The sequence below is a fragment of the Haemorhous mexicanus genome, chromosome 13, assembly GCF_027477595.1.
Source record: "Haemorhous mexicanus isolate bHaeMex1 chromosome 13, bHaeMex1.pri, whole genome shotgun sequence".
Classification (NCBI taxonomy): domain Eukaryota; kingdom Metazoa; phylum Chordata; class Aves; order Passeriformes; family Fringillidae; genus Haemorhous; species Haemorhous mexicanus.
The window spans coordinates 12,546,841-12,567,441 of record NC_082353.1 but is presented as its reverse complement, the minus strand read 5'-3'; the positions used below and the strand labels follow the sequence as shown (position 1 = coordinate 12,567,441).

Sequence of the window (20,601 nt, the reverse complement as noted above, 5' to 3'; positions counted from 1 at the left end):
TCAGGCACTGCCACTGCAGATAGCTGGTGCCCTAAAATTTCGAAACCAACTGTGATCTCTGACATCTATTCAAAGACAAACATGGCGTCGTTTTCAGGGCAGCCGCTTGGTCTGTCTCAGGCAAGGCCTCTCTTTAAAGACAAAGACAGGAATCCAGGGTCACTGGCTACTCTGGGAAATTAAGGCCACTTTCCCCCCTCTCTGATATTCTGATATGCAACTTTTCTTTCTATATGACGAGAAACAACTTTTTTTTTCTTTTTTTTCTTTTTTTTTTTGAGAAGGAGAGTGTCAACTGTGCGAGAAGATTAAAGTTAATTCTGCTCAAATATAAAATACTCTAATCCAATGCTCATATTGGCAGCATCATTAAAAGTTAGCCATACAGGAATCTAATTTTTGGACCTCTTTCTGCCACTGGCACACAAAGTGCATAAGGGGTTTGGTTGAGATCACATGCTCAGTTATCCTCATTATTAGTCATATAGGATTTCATGAGATATTTCTCAACAGTTTTTAAGTAGTTTGAGATTACATTTTATCAAACCTGTCAGTAACTGGAAGTATCTGTCATGTTGGGACATAATAGCTACAGGCCCTCAAACAGCAGGGTACGTCCCCCTGAGCCCAGGGTGCACACTGCTTGATTGTGTATTTGTGTCAAAGAAATGAAGACAAATGTGACAAAAAAGGCAAGAATCATAGGTGTGTCTTTAGGGAGAGAGCAAGGCAAAAGATGAGTGCAGATTGGGAAACCAGCAACTTAGCTTGTCTCTACCACTGATTTTGTGATTTCAAGGGGTAAATGAAAAGCCCTGTGCCTCAGTTTCCCCTCCTAAGCTGTGAGACCAGCAATATTCAGCATTAATATCTTAACCACAGGTGGTTAAGCAAACCAGCAAACAGTGCACTGGAGATGTTCAATAGCTTCACAAACTTGCACTTCTCTCTACTGACAGGCAGGCTGCTTTATGATTTGCCCACAGGAACTCAGGGAAAGCAAAGCTGGCTCAGCCCCACAAGTGCAGCAACACACTTCAGCACACTGCAGCAGCACAGCTGAGCAAGTTTTGTCTCTTTTGAAATCATTCCCACAAACTCACTATCCAAACCAGAGACAACCAGGTGAGGCACTCCCTTCCCAGCCAGAAGATTCTGCTACAAATATGCACCAAGTTTAAATGTCCCTTTCTGTGATATCGTATGTCCAGATCATTTTCTGAGAGCCAAAGAGCTTCCCCAGCCCAGAAGCCCAGGGTTCTCAGTCCTGGCTCCCAGGGCACCTCTGGCCAGCCCTTCCTGCCCAGCTGGGAGTCATCTCAGCCTCAGGCAGGCTGGGGGACAGGAACAGACTGTAGCACTCCTTGCCCCAGTTGTTCACAAGGGCTGTTTATTACAGCAGCTTCAGGGACACCTTTTTTCCCCCATTCCTTCAATTCTCTTGGATAAAAATATCTCTGATCACTAATTGCCATTTGAATTTTAAAAGAGCGGGCAAGGGGCCTGCCCAAAATATCAAATTGCTTTGCATTTTGTTTTTTCTCTGGTTTCTCTTTACAGGTGACCCATTTAGTGACACATTAGCCATGTTCCAGAGTAGGCAAACCCAGCCTTCTGAAGTTTGCTTGCATTAAATACCAGGCAAAAGTGCTGTAACTCATTATCCACGTAGGTGTCCATGTGATGTCTTCTGCTTTGATGACATTCTGTGGCAGTAATTTTCACAGGTTTTTTTGGTTTTGAATTGGCCAATTCCTAATTTAAATCAGCAATCAAAGGAAACACTTTCCACATACGCAGCATAACATAAGATAAACTTTCCTATGGTTGCTGTAGAGAAGCAAACTCCCAAGGTTTTCAGCTTCAACCTTTAGTGTAAACCAGACATCTGTTTCGAGTTGTGTCAGATCACAGGAAGGATAGCCCACAGCTTGGTTTACTCCAAACTAATTTAGGAAATCAGAACTCTCCCCATGGATGAGTCACGAGCTTCTTGGGCAATGACAGGCCAGACACATTTGTCTCTGCAGCTCGCTGCTTTTCCCTGTAGCAGGGGTGAGGGCTCTTTGCCCCATCTGGAGGTGACTTGCAGCTGGAGGATGCAGCCCCAATACCAAGCCCGTTTGTGCATCTGCAGTCCTGATGTCAAAGTCCACCAGGAAAGGAAATAAAGGATGAAAAAGAAAAGGGAAAGTGCAGAATGGGTCTAAAGATGGCTTTGAAGTACAGCCCAGGAGCGGAGATCAGGAAGTGAGAGCTGTAATTGCAGCTGGGTATCAGTTTCCTTTTTTATTTTGGGATCGCCCACAGCCTGCTGGAGTTTGTCCCTCAGAAAGCAGGCAGGAGCAACACTCACCTCTGCAGGAGAGCAGGAGCTGCTGGAAAATGAAGAGCAACAGAAACAAAACAGCTCTTTGCATTTCTAATGCAGAGGCAAACAGAAAGTACCTTGAACATGTCCGAAATTACTTTTACTACTTCTAGACCAGCCAGGAAAGCTAAAAACTGTTTCTTATTTTGCTTCCTAAGGAAGTTGCACTGTATTGCTTGTGGGCTCTGCCTGAGTTCCTTGAAATGGGGCCAGATTCAAGTAAACTCCATAGAGAGGAAACATCACGCTCACAAAAGTAGGTGGTCCAGCAGACCAGAGAGGTCCTGCAAATATCCCCAGAGTGGAAGGTTCCCAGCTGAGCTCAGGCCATCAAGGGAAGGCAGACCAGAGGGAAGGCACCAGTGTCACACACAGGGGGCATTTGACACCAATCTGGGGCTGGTTTATTCAAAGCTGCCTTGAGCCTGGCCGTGCTGGCCATTAGTGACACCCAGCACTGTTCAGACCTCACCAAACTGCATTTCAGCTGCTCACGTGGTGGGTGCAAACAGAAATCTGGAGCCTCAGACCTGGCAGGCCCTTGACCCAAGCCCTGGTAAGGCTCCCCTTCATGGAAGCTGCTCTGGCCTGGCTGCTGCCTCAAGCAGATGTGTCAGAACAGGTTAATAGACATCCTGCTGTAACTTTAATGCTATTAGCCAACGTTAAACAAAGGTTTAATTTTTTTTCCTTCCCAAGGTAAGCTGCAAGGCAGGGATCAGGGCTGCTGTGAGAAAACACGGACTCTTGGAATAGTGGAATAAACCTGTTTGTTCCAGTTACAAAAGGCTGTGAGCTGAACTCTGGGGCCCAAGTTATCAGGGAAATGACAGCAGCTTGAAGACCATTGCAAAGGATTTAGGTTTTGGTATTTCCTAGGCATACCTTGAGTGCTTAACCATTATAAATCTTTTCTTGTTTAGGAAAGAAATCTCATTTTTCATGATATTGTGCTTATCTTTCAGCAGAAGCAGGAGCAGGATATGATTATGCTGGTGTTTGCAGACAGCAGTGGTGCACTACAGCCCATCTCTCAGCTTCTCAGTGAAGAAAATGAGCTACAGTTGTGAAATCATTGCCTAACAATTGATAAGGACAACTGCTGCAATCCTCTCCCTGCCTCCCCTTGGCCAGCATCCCAATTACCACATTACTGGATATATAGAAAAGAGAATGGCTGTGTGGTTAAAGTACAAGCCACACACATAAAAGACAGATAATTTATCTCCATGTCTAGTCTGGTTTCCTCTTTCACCTTTGGCCAAGTAATTCAGTCTTTGCCATAATTCTTTTTCCTCCTTTCATGACAATATTTACCATCTTTCTGACAGCCCTTGAGTTCTCCCAAGAAATGGGGCTTTGTAAATAGGGGGAGAAACCTGCCCCTTCAAAGAAAGCCATGTCAGGTACCTTGTACAAGGTGCTGCAGGAGACTCCTTTAGGAGACCTTTGATTTGCAGAGGAATGAGGTTTCTTCAAGCCTTGTTTCAAACCAAGACCATCATTCCCATTTCACCCTTCTTTTCAAGGACTCCCCAGGGCACCATAACACCTTGCAGCATGAGTTGCCAGCTCTTGATGTCAGCAATCCCAAGAAAACTCCATTCCACCACAAGACCAAAGAGATTTGGTTTCACACATGCTCACCCTGAAATGAAGAGGGATGTGTGCAATTTCTCAGTTTCCAAAATTTCTGACTCTTGAGAACAGCAAGCCCACAGCCTCTATTGCCACTACCACACTGAAGGATGCAATGACTATTTTCTCCCATGAGAGAAAAGCCTGTGGTAAACCAAATACTTTTATGTATTAAGTATTAGATAAATACTGATGGTGTGTTAAGTAATGGTATTTTCAATGATATTTTTCAAACCCCAAGTGTGTTATCACTTCCTATTCCACACAGATGCCCCATGCAGCTGTATTGCTCACTAGACAGCTGCAGGGCAAAGCCTCACCAGTTCTGCAGGAGCTGAGCAACAAAACCTGGGTCACTGAACTGTAGCTCCCCTGAACACAGTTCAGTATTACAACCAGACAGGGCCAAACTCTACCCAACAGCCCTATAAACATCACCCCTATAAACCCAGCAATTATTTCAGTGCCTTGCTGACTCAGAAGTAATGTAAACAAAAGAGGAAACAGGAGAGGTTGTGTTTGGATTCAAATTTGCTGCTCAAAGTTGCAGCATAAATTAGGTTCTACCAAGAAGATATTTCAACTCGCAAAAGAAATAATGGGCAATTTGCAAGCAATTCCTGCTTCTGTAGAAACTTAAATTGCATTTTGTCCTAACGAGTTGGAATTTCTTAAGGGTAATGGGAATACATTCTAGTTCATCTTAAATTCTAGTTCTTCCAAATATATTTTATATTTTAAGAGCAAGTGGTATTTTTTCAGTAACTAAAGGAAATACTCTAGAATTAATCTGACAGAACATGAACTGCCAAGACAGACCGCATCATCCACAGAAATCTCACCTGTATTGGGTCTCAATAAAATACCAGTATTTGGTCTTAATTTCCAATAAAGAAGGAGGCAGAACTGAACCCCAAGAAGGTATCTAAAAGAACAGAGAATGACTCTATATATGTGGCTTTTGGGCCATAATGTTAGTGGCTATGTCAAAACATGTGATGCTCAGCCCATGTGAGAGAGGTTTAAGAAGGCAACAATTATCCTCATTTGGCCCTGATTTGATTTCTGACATGCTATGTACGCCTGAACAATCTAGGCAGCCCTTAAGGAAACATCTGAGTTTCCTTACACTCTGAGTCCTTACACTCAGAGCCATTGTTTTCATGTGTATAGATATGTACTTTTTTGATGCTGAGGAATAATACTTTATGTATCATCACACAAATTATATCTACAGCTGGGAAAAATCTTGAGGTGTTTTCAAGGACTTTGATCAAAACATCATCAGAAACAAGACGAGTAAACAAAGAATGGTTCTAAAACATCCCTTAGGAGAGGCTGGAGGAAAGCTCCTGGCGTCACAGCAGCACCCTCTAGTGCTGCTGTCACTGAGCTTTGCCAGCACTTCCCGGATACAATTTGTCATTTGGGATCAGGATTAAACTTCTCTTGTCCGAGACACAGCTCGCAATAAGGTCAGAATACCAACATCATCTTATGGACAAAATGAGACATGGATGGCTGTGCATTAAAATCCACCATTACTAACAAATATTTTAAGAGAGGGCTTGCAATTAGCTGTGTTAACAGCACCTACAGCCCAGGAACTCCCAAATTATGGAAGTGCAAAGGCAGAGGTTATTTTTTGGTTGTTCAGTGGAAAAAGAAAAGAGCCTGCTCCCACAGACTCCAAGTGATGTAGAGACAGCCCAAAATTAACACAGTCAGACTTCTGTGTTTAACCCCCAGGCAGTAGCAAAGCCCCACAGAGCCTCTCACTCACTTTCCCTGGTGGGATGGGAACTGGAAAGGTAAAAGTGACAAAGCTTGTGGGTCGAAATAAACAGTTCAATGGTAAAGCAAAAGCTGTGCACACAAGGAAGGCAAACCAAGGGATTTATTCAGCACTTTCCATGAGCAGGCTGTTCAGGAGAGCAAGGCTCCATCACGCCTAGCAGTGACTTGAGAAGACAAACACCATCACTCCGAACATCATCCTCTTCCTCCTTCTGCCCCCATGCCTTCTATGCTGAGACAGACACCCAGATAGTCTGGGATATTCCTGAGGCCAGTTGGGATCAGCTGTCACAGCTCTGTCCCCTCCCAACTCCTTGTGAGAAAAAGGCCTTGGCCCTGGGAAAATTCTGCTCAGGAATAACTACAACATCCCTGTGTTATCAACACTGTTTCCAGCACAAATCCAAAACAAATCCCAAGGCCAGCTGCTGTGAAGAAATTAGCTCTGTCCCAGCCAAAACCAGCACACAGTCACCTCAAAACAGGTGTTAAATGAGCTAGGTACTCACCTGCCACAGTGGTGAACATAAAAAGATGAAGGCAAGATTGAGCATGTGGAACAGGGTGAGTGAGACACCAAACTTGAGGAGAAGAAGGTTAAGCATGACTTTACAAAAACAGTTAAACAGTTAATGCTCTCCTAAAATCATGGAGCAGCTGCAAGGCAACCAAGGCACAGTCAGCACCACTCTTTCTCCAGCTCACTCCCTGCAGCCGTAGGGAAAGCCCAGGAGGAACTGGGTTGCCTTAAGTGCTGCACAGAGACACCCACCCAAACCTGGTAACAACCCAGCCCTCATCCCATTACAGGCAGTTTCCAGAACATGCTCTTCTCCAAGTGCCTCACATGGGACAAGGCCGCAATTTTAACCACACTGGGTTTGTCACTGCAGCATCCAATGCCCCAAAAAGATGAGGTGAACATCCAAAACTCCCTAAAGGTAAGCACTGGAATGTTAAGAGAGACAAGTCTGTTCCCAAACCAGTCAAGAGATCCATGGATAAGGTAAAAGAACTTGTATTACTAGCAGAAAAAAACCCAAACAACTTCAGAAACATAATGGTGGTGTTCAAGCAGAAAGACTTGCTACTGTGTGCAGAATTTTTTTTTTAATTAATAAGGGATAAACAACAACAACAAAAAAAAAAACAACTGTAAAAAGGCTGAAATGTTTATAAAGCCAGAGTGTCACATATCACATGATGCAAAAATATAGTCTCCTAAATTGTGGGGGCACCCAGGGTGCACATGTCTTATTAATCCACTTTTAGGCAGTTTCTAGTGGTTTCAGCCATAGCTGGTGGTCTCTTATGCCAAGCACAGACACACAGACATTTTGGCCCTGCAGATGCAGAGCAGTGGGAGAGATGACCTGCTGTGTATGCTGCTCCAATGCAGCTGCCCAGCTCCAGTGCCAGTAGTGGAAAACAAAGCTTGGTTAGAGGAAGACTCAGACAAATTTCCATTGTCTATAAAGCCTTGATTTTAGAGAGAAATAGACACCATCTCTACCTGGTTAAGTGCTGGCAGCTGCCTAATTACCTCTTTCCATATGTCAAAGCATTCTAGATTGTTGATATTTGACCTGTTTAGCCCTACCCAAGATATGGCCATGCAGCTTGTATGTGAGCACATTCTGCCTGACATCTTTTCTGTCAGGGTACCCTGCATTGTAAGAGCAAAGTCCTCCACAGTGTAGCAAGAAATATCAGTGGTGCTTTCCTCCACCAGTCACACCTCTGTGCAAAACAGAAGTAGAAACACAGTATATGAATAATACACTACAAAGGTTTTCTTCATTATACAAGAGTTTAAGATGTTACCAGTTTTAAAGGGGAAAAAAATTCCATGTGTATTTTGTATCAATTCAGACATTTCATACTTACACATGAACAGAAGGGCAATAAATTGAGAATGCAAAAAACTTTATTAGCATAAAAAGTACATATTCAGGAATCAAAACTCAAATTCCTCCACAGCATCAGGCATGTTTGATACATATTTCTGTATCTGCTACAGCTGAAGGAAATCCGGGTTGTAAGATGTCAGAAGCTTAAGGTTTGGGGGGGAGTTATTGTTGGGTTTTTCTTTTGTGCCTCTTTTTAAGTTATGTAAACAACTCAGAGTGAAACCTGTACAAGCAGACTACTAGCTATCATTTGAACACTTAAAAGTTAAATAAAACCCAATTTCAGCAATACAAAAAGCAATATAAAAAAGTACTCAGGTGCAACAGAAGAAAATGTAGAAGAACATGGCAAGTAAGTGAACATGTCTTAAAAGTTAGGTAATACTGAAAAATTCTCAGTAAATATCTGTATGGCTAGACATGAAAAACATGATAAAATTACTTGGTTCCCTAAGAGATCTATACAGTTTCATCTATTTCAACTTCATTAGACATGAATATATTAGAAAGTTGAAGTGGTTAAAAGGAATAAGAAAAGTTTACTCAAGTTTCACATTTCAAGCTGCCTATTTGATAAGGTAACTAGACAGAGGTAGATATCCAGTATTAGTGGCCAAGCTATTCTAACAAGACCTTTTAGCTATCCTGTCAAGCTTTTACATTCAAAGCCAATGTGAAAAGACTTCATAGATGAAGGATGTCTTTCAAAAAGGCAGCCAGAAAACCTGTATTGCTGATGGAAGTAGTTTCAATTATCCTACTGAAAGTGAAAGGTATTTAAGAATAAAACATTACCCAGACCATGATGAGGACACCACTTACCAAGCACTAGAGCTCATGCAGTCATTTTAACAAGAGTGACAGTGATTTGCTCATTTCCTATGCCTACTTTGGAAGCTGAACCATTGCTGGCTGCGGGCTCTTTCCTAGCCCAGGTAGGACTGCAGGGTGCCGCGGCGGCGGATGTCGCACGTCCAGCAGTGGAAGCCGCCTCCCAGAGAATTGGCGTGGCGAATGTTCACTTTAATGGTAGCAATGCCTGGAAGAAACATACAAGGCACACTTTAAAATGGGATTCTCAACTTCACGTGGCAAGGTCTGGTCAGGACATTAGATGATACTTTATCAGATCACATGGCTAGATGTAAATGTGGAAGGTATTTGCTACTAGTTTGTTAAGAATTTGTTTTCCCAAGTTCTAGGCAGAGAACAAACTAGGAACACAGCTGCCTTGTCTATTCTGGTGATACCCTCAGGATTACACAGGGCCTGGAGCACAGCCAGTGTCTGATGTGTTATCGTGTGCCAGTACTAAAAAGATAAATTTAGGTTTTGCAGTATGTGAAGAATTAGCTGAAATTCTGCTACAATATATGTTCAGGAGACATCTTCATAAATATGTGTAAGCATTTGTGATTCAGACACTGAATGTGCTCTTTTAAGTGCCTCTCAAGAAAAGAAGTATTCAAGGTACATAGCTCTGACTCCCTTTTTCTCTGAAAGGGAAAAGAGGCTCTTACTACCTAGGATAAGCTTCCTACCTGTTCTTTTCTGCTCTGATGGGTGTTTCAGCTGTGGCTCAGCTAATACAAAGTCCCAACAGAAGGATCAGACAACTTCTCTGCTACAGAGTTTGCCTTTTTTGCTTCTCAGCACTTTCAGGAGCTCAGGAGCAGCTCTGTAGAATCTACCTCCTAGGTCATCAATACTTTTGTTCCCAGTAGACCTATCTCAGGCCTACAAACTTTCAGAGTTTATTTAGAACTTCCATAGACTGTGAAGTTCAAAGGTGAAAGATAAGTCATGATTAGCTTTAATAGCCTCATTCTTTAAGTACTTTCAAGTATTTTTAGATCCTCAACTCTTTGCTCATGCAATAAAACAGCCTAAGACTGAGCAGCTGTGCATATTAAGACTTCCATATTTTAGATTCAAATACAGTACTCCTGTCACTGCATATCGGAAGGAATTCCATGGTATCATGAAGTTACATCTCACAGGACTCAGATTCTCCATAAATGAGCAGAAATACCTGGGTTAAGCAATCTTAATTTGACATTTAAAGTACAATGAGTTTGCAACTTTGAAAAATCTGAAAGAATTTTGACAGTGCTGGATTCCCAACTCTACATCGTTCAGCAATAGGTGCACTCAACCTCTGCAAGACAGATGTTGACCTCAAACTGGACAGTTTACATTTAAAAAGCTCATTCAAGGGCATCCTAGCCATGACTTTAGTTGCTACTCATACCTTTATGTGCTGCAAGCGGCAATAGAAGAACATATTTCTACGACTGAAGTATTCAGGAGAAAAATCACTGAATTATTCTTACTTGCTAATCCAGCTGTGTGAGTACATTTTCCAGTGTTGTCTGCTCTTTGAGTGAAACCTCCATTTGCCCTGGCTGGTAGCACAGTAATTTTCTTGTAAGTGTATGTAGAAGTGTGTTAGGACATACCCAGCTTTTCAAACATCTTCTGAATCGATGTCTCATTGGCATCCACCATCACACGTTTCTCATCCAGCATTAGGACATTCATGGAGAGCCACTTAGAAGACATCCACAGAGGGTGATCTAAAACAGGAGAATAAACTTTGTGCTGTACCAGTGTTACTCCTTATTAATACCCTTAAGAGTACTCTTGGAATCCTTGGGAAAGGAAGGGTGACTATACCATCTGGGATGAGTGGCACTGGGGGTTGAATCACAGTCCAGCCAGCTTTCTTGAAGAGCTCAATCTGGAAGAGCAATTTAAATATATTCTCAAGAGGGTTCTTAGAGTATCACATTATGTTCTCCAACCCATGCCAGATTTTCCTAGAATATTCCAATATGCATGACATCCCCTGCCCTCAGTTCACTATGCTGGCCCTCATTCAGGCTTCATCTACAAACCCAGATTTCCTACAAGCACTTGTTAAAAGTCATTTTAGATTTTTCATACCAACAGCATTTATTTGTATTGGTTTTATATATGCTAGGTATGTTAAAGGCAAAAGGTAGCATTTGCAGTTTGGAGATTGTAAACTGAAAGTATTGGTAACAACCAAAACATATTCAACTATCTTGTTTTTGATTATAAAATCAAAATGATTATAAATTATTATAAAAGCCATTGATATGAGTTACACTGATGTTTCTAAAAACAAACCCATCAGAAATAACACAAAATTACCTTTCCTTCACACTTTATAAGAAAATAATTATGCAGTTCATTTAACAAAGAAAACAACGTAAAGGCATCCCAAGGAATAATTTATGTCTCTAAGATTTACACAATTAAGTTAAAATTAAGAGGAGGATAATTTGACAAAGGAGTATTGACTTTTCATCTTCATTGCCAGAATAGTTGGAAGAGTACTGGCGAGTGCTCCAGCGTTACCACGAGGTGGAGCCCCAATCCTGAGCCCCTAATAACCAGCCCGGCCTGCCAGGAGTTTAAAGAAAAGCCCCCTTTCATCGGCACCATTGAAGAAAAGCCCTCTTTCATCCACACCATTCACACACGCCCCCACCACTCCCCGGCCAAACCAGTTATTGTGAAAGCAAGCTGCATTTATCTTTTCTATGGACACAGACAGCAGTTTTCCCTGAAAAAAGTCCCAGAGCATGGGTTTAATACAAGGAGACCAAGAAGAACATCCTCCTCCAAGTAACACTATGAAAAACTGTGGAAGGGAAAAGGGGAGGGGAAAATAAGATTGGTTTTAAAATCATATTGTCAGAATGGATGCTGAAGGAGGCAGCAATTCAGTCAGACCGTTTGCATTGAAAGCACTTGCTGAGGCCAACTCTGCTCTCAGGAGCTCTGCACATGGCTCCAGAGTGGGCAGCACCCAGCTCTGTCCCTCTGACTCAGGGTCAGTTCAGCCATTCCCCTGTGCTTGTACAGCTTCTGAAGCCACAGAGATCCTCACCAAAGTCCTCAAGCACTGCAGGGCACTGACACGACTGTAACAAACGAGCTCTCGCTCTCTGGAGGGCTTTCTGCTCTCATTGTGCTGCTCAGCAATATTAGCTTTTTCTCAGGGTAGGAGCAGGTTTTATACATCTCTCCTCTTCCCTACCCTTCAGAAGGTATTCAAAGCTGAAAGCCTGAGCAACTACCAGCTTCCTGCCATTAGTTCAATTAACACCAAAGGAGATGCTTCCAAAATAGGAATTAAAAGGGAGATTTCTCATCTGAGCAACAGAAGCCCTTCAATTTCTCTTAGGATGCAACTGAAGTATCTAAGCAGCAGAAGTGTTCAGAGAAGTAGTATATCCCAGGTGCTTGCTTTGATGCATCATTCAAAATTAGATTACTTCCATCATTTTTAACCATGGGCCTAGGAAGCAGCACACAGTAGAACACGTGGAACAGTAATTAGCCAGCAGGGAGCTAACCCAGCTGAGTGGTTTTTAAACACAAAACACTTTCCCCCTTGGACACTCACCTGATGGCAGGGACGGTCTGGGTTAGAGAGCACAAGACCAGGCCCAATGATATTAAAAGTGGCATCAATGTGCATAGGGTTGGGATCCTTAAAGGATATTATATGCACTCTGTAGTCTGGTGCAAGGTGTCTCCTCATCCATTCAATACCCATGTAGTTTGTAACCTGAAAATCAGGACAAAGTAAGCTTTACTAGGCTAGAATATAAACTGCATCAAGTTTACTTTGTCCAAGGTTTTATTTCTTTAAATAGTTAAAGCCAATTTAATAGAGAATTGTGTGCCTTCAGCTAACCCCTTACCTGGAAGGCAGTCTTATCCTGTAGATCAAACATTCTATGAAAAGCAATTTCTTTTGCCAACTCTCTTACTTTAACACAGCTCAGGAATTTTAAAAGACAAAATACCAGTCACTGAGAGAGATACCAAAACTGTTGAAAGAAAGCTTTGTTTACCTGGCTCCTTTGTACAAAGATATCTCTTCCAGCTCTAATGAAGTCAGCAGCATCAAAGCATGGCTCAAATTCAGTAGTTACAAATTTTCCCTGAGCAGCCAGTTTATGCCTGTCTTCAACAGAGTGGATTGGATAATTCTAGTTGCAGAGAAGAGAACAACAACTTTAGGTTGGAGATGTGACAAGAAAGTTCTCAAATAATTTGTTAGTAGGGAATAATTTGAAATTAGGAAAATTGAGAGCTAGTTTGTTCCTTGGAGGTGGTTTGGTTACTTCGTATTAGAATAGGAAAGAAAATCTAAATGTGGAAATTAAAGTGAAAGGATTTAAGCACCTTCAAGAACAAGTCATGAGATAAGAGACAAGAGTTATATCAAGAAATTAATTGCTCTTCAGAACCAGATCAGAAGTACTCATTAGCAGTGGAGTTTAATACCAGTCCAACAAATCACTGCTCACTGACAGAAATACTGGACTGGAAGCTATTTCATAACAGATATGGACTCCTTACTTTTCCACATTTTGGAATGGAGAAGAACTTCAAGCTAGAAGATGGATCTTTATTATTACAAATAATTTTAAAATTAAACAAGGCAATTCAGAACAAGTGAGATCTAAAAATCCAGCACAAATGAAAAATACCACATATATAATTACAGACTCTAGAAGTTTTCTAATACTGAAGGTGACTCTAAGGTAATTTTGTTTAACAAAGTCTCCTTTGTATCATTGATGACACTGTTCCCAGAAAGTTGCAATCATTTCACAACTAGTTCACTGCATTTATTGTAAATGCTGCCACCAAGGTTCTGATGCATTTGGGGGCTTACAGGAAACTACCAAAATTGTCCAAATCAAAATTATTAGGAAAAAAATTTTAAAACTATTCACTAAAATAATTGGAAGGTAAATACAGTTTAGATCCTTCACTATTTATTTTATGTAACTTTCAAAATGCCAGTCATCATGCAAAATGAGGATTATGAGTTGGGCTTTTTACTGTGACAAAATATATATTATTTTCCACTTTCCCAATGCACCCAGGACATATGGACATTCTCAGGGAATTCTCTTTATTCTTGAAAGTAATCTCTGTGATGTTTTTCTAGCATTCCTTCCTCTTTAGTAATGCTCAGTTACAGCCAGTAACCAAAACAATTCAAAGCAGAGGAATTTAATAGGCACAACTTCCTGTTCCTTGTTCTCTAGCTGCACATGCTGAGTTTCAGCTGGAAAGGCTGCAGCATGTTTGCATACTCTAGGAAAAAATATCTCCAGAGTTGTTTTGTGCCATTCTCCCTCACAGCTTTGTGAATCCTAAATATCAGATTGAAACTATCAACAAAATTCTGTATAATGAGAACTGAAGTTCTGAAGGAAATTTAGAGCAGTACCTGATCATAGAGTTCATCTGCCATGGTGGGTTTGGGGGCAGTTGTCCACTTAGCACCACTGTTGAAATAATCTTTGATTAGTCGTCTGTAGGCCCTGTACTCAAAGAACCGAGCACGCCAAGCCATAGGTGCTTCAATAATTTCATTTCCCACCACTAACAGGATGTCTCTTGGCATGGCACCATACATACCTGAAAGGAAAGGGGCCATTAATGAGGAAAGTATACCTTTCTCAGCTCTTTCTGCTCAGGCACTTGTCCCTTTCTTTTCACCATTATGTCTGTCCGAAATAATGGCAAAAATAATTCTTAGCAATATGAGGAAGCCAGCACATAATATCAGGTCCTTACATTCTTCAGTAATTTTTCAAAGTCATATTTTTCATTCAAAATATGCAGAACTTTTGCTACAAAGCCCCACTGATAACAGATTCACAGCTAGATGAAAGCCATCCACCATCAAGCCTACACTTCATTTGGCTAATGAAAATTAACTAGACCAAGGCTTATGCATTGCACAGATGACTTTAAAAAGTCATTATGGGCAGCAAATTTTCCAAGTGAACAGCATTTCTTTGTATAACATCCCTTTAAAAAGTAATAGCTCAGAGGAGGAATTTGATGGAACACAGAACTAGTGCAGAAAGCAGTCCCATGACACTTTTCCTCAACATTATCTGTTCCTCAAGGAATTTGAATTCCACTAGAAAAAATTAAAAATATATTTTACATGAAAGAAGCCTGTGGACTACACTTGATGCAAAGCTTGGTGAGCCAGTGTTCTCTCACTGCAGATAACCACACATGGAGGAATGTGTGTAGGCAAAGGGACATTCCATTTTCCTTGACACTAGTGAGGATCTTCCTGGTAAAGTGTTGCCTCCAACTGTTTTGTCTTCCATAGTTTAAGATGGATTCAACTCCAGGATCCAACAAAGAGCTACTAAGAGGGTCACAGGGGCTTTGAGCACTTGACTTGCTTGTAGGGGACAGAGTAGAAACATTCTACAGCCACTTTGAGGGCCATGACAGATTAGCTCTTCTTGGCAGTGGCAGTGACAGCACAGAGAGGGAACCTGGCAAGAGGTGCTGGTGTGGGAAGTTCAGGATGGGTGTCAGGCAAAGTTCTTCTGTCAGGAAATTCACCCAGCACTGAAACCAGTCACCAAATCAGGTGGCAGAATCTCCATCCCTGGAGATCTTCCAAGCCTTAGCTACAGAAAACAGTCACTGACCTCACTTAGTGCTGGTGATAATCCTACTCCTAGCTGGAAGGTAGACTAGATGACATCCAAAATATTTCAGACAGGAGCTAAACAGACAAGACCATCAATAATGGAAAAACATTTACCTGTAGACTCAAAATCAGGTGTTTTATACTTCACAGACCAGTCAATTGGATCAGGCCTCTTGACAATAACACCTTCTCCCTTCAAAATATTGCACATCTCTTCAATTTCAGCAATAGCTTTTTTTAAATGGTCTTTGGGGAAACCCTGGCCTCCAAATTTCTGGTAAAATCCCCAATATTTTTCATATGTGTTTGCCTAGAACAAAAGGACATTAGGTGACAAAGAATAAGTACCAGTTATTTTGGAGTGAAATAGACACATAAGATGCAGATCTTAAAGTTTCTTGTTCTTGATCCTGCATTTTATCTGTTCCTGCAATTTTTTGACTACATTACACTTCAGTAAGTATTGAGTGGCTAGTGTTGCCAAGTGGCCATTTGGTCCCTATTACAGAACACTTTTGCAAACACACCAAATCTGGCAAACACTGTAGAATCTCTATTTAATAAGGCTATCAGACATGTTTTTAAATTAAAACAACTTTGAGCTCAATTGCAAAATGCACACAACTGTAGTCATCTTCTTATAACCTCACTTCAGTAATGTGACAGTGTTGACATGGGAAATTCTAAAGCCATCCCAAGTACAGGTAACATGCTTTGTTTGCCAGAAGGGGCCATGCCTCAGGTGCAGCAGCAGTCTAGAAGAGGCAAAAGATCCTCACCTGCTGGGGTTGGATTACATGTTCAACATTTACAGACCTAAATCCTCTGCTGAAATACTCTGATAGCCTTCTTAAATTAAAAACAAATTCAAAATTCAAAATTCAATTCCCAGTTCTCATGGGTAAGTAAAACCAGATATATAATCAAAACCAATGATGCTGCTTCAGTTTGATGTCTCTGATGTTCCTCTGTCATGTCAGAGTTAGCTGAGATGCAAGTGCATATGGAGCCCTTCTGGAATGACAGCAAGCTGGAGGGACAGCAAGAGGATGCAGAAGAACCTGCCCTTCCAAACATGAGGCTGTCTCCTGACACTGCAGTCCTGACCACCTCCCAGAACACAGTGTTCCCCCACAATCAGTGATGATGTTCCTCTGTGCTAGCACTGCCCCTGAGCACTGAGCAGGCAAGGCCCTCCATCTGAAGGCATCCCTGACCCCCTTTAACAATCCAGGCTATTTCCTCTGCTGTTTCTGGAGATTTGCCTCATGCTATACAAGTAAGAGAGAAGAAAGAAAATTCAGCCTTAACAATTACACAGAGAGCCTCAGTATGGCCATCCTGCTCCTCCAGTACTGAAGCTTCTTCCCATCCTTCCTGAGGGAATTTGTTCTTTTTCTGTAAGTGAGGTCTTGGGTAATTTGAGCACCTCAAACTTGCCAGCTGGTCAGAAGTCACATGCAGATCACATGAAGTGCTCAGCATTCCTATGGAGACAAGCTCTGCTAATGGGATAAATTCTTCCTGTGGATTGAAGCTGGTTATTTTCAGAGCCAGCCATGGTGTATGTGAATATCATCAATCCCTAAGAGGTGCAGCTCTCTCTGCTTTTTTTCAAACCTGAGGAACCACACTTGTGTTGCACTAATGGGATGGGGTCATCTTAAAGTTACAGCAGAATAAAGCACTGTAACACTACTCGTATTCCCTGCCTTCCAAGTAACTGGGAAAAGGGTAAATGGCTGGGACACGTATTTCATAGCAAATCAGGGTTGACATTTCAGGCCCCTTTGGTCATAGACATACAAGTCAGTTCAGAATGTTCAAAAAGGACCGTAGATAGGAAAACACAACATTTAAAACAAACTATTTCTTTTCAGAAATAGTGTTTTAGGAAAGATTGTCCTTAAGAAACAGCATTATTGTTCCTATCGTTGCTATTTACTTTAAACATTAGTCATGGAAAATAATTAACATTATTAAGATATACCGTTAACCTAGTAAAGACAGTTAATAAATTTAGGATATTAAAACTTAAATTCAGATCAAAATTCTTATTGCCTTATTTAGTAGTAAACACATGCACACTCTCATCTTTTTACTCAAGATATAAGGATCTGTGTTAATAATACTCCTCATCCAAAATGCATTATTATTCACAAAATGTACTGAAAATCATTGCAGAATACAAAGCTATAAACTTCAGCTGCTTAACTCAACTGCTTCAGGATACATCTCAGTTGTGGGGTTTTTCATTGCAGTGCTGATTCAAACAGGACATCTTCCTAATTCATGTTAAGATTTTTCAAGTTCTCAAATATCATATTTACCTCTACATAGCCTGTTTCAAGCTCTGAAAAGGATATGCAATAAAGTGTCAGCTCATTAATATTCAACAGAGATGCAGGGCTCCTTATTCAATTCCTTCCTTCCTCCTTCTTATGCCAAGCACATCATTCCCACATCTCAGCAAAAACACTTGAGTATACCAAACCCTTGTCTCAAAGCAGAAAAGAGTGCTGAATGCAGCCATACTTCCTGCATTTAACCATTTAGCAAATAAACACACATTCAGTCTTAAAACACGATCTCAACACAAGTATTTACCAAACTGCTATAATTTGAGACACATTTTTGGAGTGTCTCAGGTCCAAAGCTTCGAATTTTCCTTATAAGTGTAGAATTCATCAGTTTTAAAGTGCAGGTTTTATAAGCAGTGCCCTTCATGCACTGGGCAGACAGGACATGATACCCATCAGCTCCAATTTTGCTGCTCACAGGGAACAGGACACCTTACCTCTTGGCCACATGGAGATCTAAACAATCATGAATCTATTAATTAATAATAATAATAATGTCAAGGTAGGTCTGGACTACTGCTTGGATTATTCAGCAACACCCTCCAGGTGTTACTCTTGAAGTTTCTACAGCAATATTTAAGACAAAAGCAGAGAAAATTAGAGTGAACCACATCTCAAATTGGCTCTGTTCCCATTACATGTTGTGGATTTGGCAATTGACATAAAGCAAATTTAAATCTTGCTTTAACTCTAAGTCATGGGTATTTGAATTGCAGAGGTAATCCTATACTTTGACATTCCTCACTGAGCTGTTGATATCACTTGTTAAAGAAAGTGAAGTTCTGACCTATTGTGAGTAGTTATGGCTTAATAGGCAGTAAAACCTGTATAGCATGTGGCACTTCAGCAAGTTAGACACTTGAAATATTTTTTTGGTGCTAAAGCAAGCCCCTGACCACTGCTTAGAAACTGAATTTTGCCTCATTTAATATCACAACGTAAAATGTTAGATTTTTTTTTCCTTACTCTTTCTGTACATTCATTATGTCAGTCCTGCATAAATGCACATACATACACTTGTATATTAGAAATGCTAACTCTCATTCACCTCCTTCTCTGAAGCTGCTAGGATATTTTTGGAGTCTCTGTAAAACATAACACAGATTCTGATATTGAGATATATATATATATGGCTAAGGGAAGAGAAGTCTTCTATACAAGTACATCTCAAACTTTCCCTAAATAACCATTTCCAGCACTTGAAACTTATTTTCAGTATCTTTGTTTGCCATTCTTTCAATGTCAGATAAAAATTCTTTTTTTCTTTTTTTTTTTTTAACTGAGTCAACTTTGTCAGGCTATCCTTTAAATTTTTACTAAGGTCTCTTGGGTGGAAGCCATGGGCCAGCTCATTTTGCTCTGATAGCCATGGATTACACGCTGCCCTGCAGGTAGTGCTGTACTGTAACAGTGAAAGATTCAAGAGCATGCCCACAAATGCAGGTAACACACACACTCAGCAGCTTTAAAGTCCAGGTGAAGAGCAGAAAAATCTGGAGCAAGCCCATTATTTGAGTATTACTGTTTTAAATGCAAGATTCCAGAGAACAAAGAATCATGGACTTATTTCGGTTGCTGATGCAGTTTTAGACACAGAAAAACCCTGAAAGAACAGTGGACTATGTATTTCCACAAATTATTTACTGTAGCATGCAGGAGTTTCAGTAAATTGCTTCAGAGCTGTCAGACACAAGAGTCCTGTTGGTCTATGGCTACAGAACTCAATCTTACTCAGAATATTAAGTAGAAAACAATGCTTTTTTTTCAAGTTGTAACCCTACTTAGCTTCAAGCCAAATTAAAGTTTCATCAGTCCAACCATCTCAAAAGTTTGGATGTGTACTTTGATAACATCAGAGCTATATTACATATATTAGAGGTTGTCTCTGCTAGTGACTTCTGTTAAAACAGCTAATTCAGTTGAAAGTCCAAAGAAAAAAAGCACATCCCTCATCAACGTGGCTATGCTGTAAAGTTTCACAGATGTAAATAACTACCTTGAAAGAAGAATTCCCAAGAGTAAGCACTACTGCACCTTATGCATTGTAAAGCTTAAGTAAAATTTAGATATAAATTCTACATTTTCTTTTTAAGGTTAGTTTTTATTGTTTACCTTAACCTCCACAGAAAAAGGTGGGACACAAGCATTTTCAGCTCTTCCCACGATGACCTCTTCCAGTGGGTCCCATTCATTGTATGAGCAAACAAGACAGTCCTTGGGCACAGGGCTTGCAGCCTTGTCATCGGCAGCACAGGTGTTCTGCGAGGCTGCAGCTGCCTGGGTGCTCTGGAAAGTTCGCTGCACCCATCCTGTAAAGGCTCCTCGAAGCTTAAAATAAAAATAATAAGAATTATACTTCCCTTACAAAAGAAAAAAAGTTATGGCCCAGCCCACAAATGCCTTAACACTCTAATCCCAAAGCAATGTATGCTATTTGGAGTATTAACAGAAACACGGCTTGTTACAGCCATTCTGATTTATTCACAGCCTAGCAGATGCTTAAAGGAAATTCTGCCTTTTAAGATACACTCAGTTGAGAAGGGTAAGGAGATCGGAACTCGGCACTGGCTGACTGGGGCGGGAGGATGCTGGGTGAACCTCAGCCTCCCGCACCCTCCGGTCACGGCTCGGAGCGCCCGGCGAAGGGACCGCACGGGAGCCGCCCCGGGGGCATCCCCAGCCCCGGATCCGCGCGGCACCAACCCTGGAGCCGATGTAATGCGCTGCCTCGGCCCCCCGGCTGCCCCCGCGCAGGCACCGCACTCGCAGCATCGCCGCCGGCCCGACACCACGGGACGGGACGAGCCGGCCCCGCTTTATGTGCGCCCGGCCCGGCCCGGCCCGCCCCGCCCGGGGGCAGCGCCCGCGGGGCCGGGCGGGGCCGGCTCGGCTGCCCCGCTACCGGAACGGCTCCCCCCGGCCTGGCTCGGCTGCCCCGCTCCCGGCACGGCTCCCCCCGGCCTGGCTCGGCTGCCCCGCTCCCGGCACGGCTCCCCCCGGCTC

At 41.8% G+C, this 20,601-nt stretch overlaps 1 protein-coding gene across 1 annotated transcript; it reads right to left on the bottom strand.

The window, feature by feature from the left end:
• Positions 1–7,715: 7,715 nt before the first annotated feature.
• GATM (glycine amidinotransferase) lies at positions 7,716–20,398 on the bottom strand. The gene is made up of 9 exons (XM_059858433.1): positions 20,302–20,398; positions 19,711–19,926; positions 15,353–15,548; positions 14,003–14,193; positions 12,609–12,746; positions 12,155–12,319; positions 10,393–10,456; positions 10,176–10,292; positions 7,716–8,755 (listed from the first exon to the last, which is right to left on the bottom strand). The coding sequence occupies exons 1-9, from the start codon at positions 20,368–20,370 to the stop codon at positions 8,643–8,645; spliced, it is 1,269 nt and encodes a 422-aa protein (XP_059714416.1). The 5' UTR covers positions 20,371–20,398; the 3' UTR covers positions 7,716–8,642.
• Between the last annotated feature and the right edge of the window lie 203 nt (positions 20,399–20,601).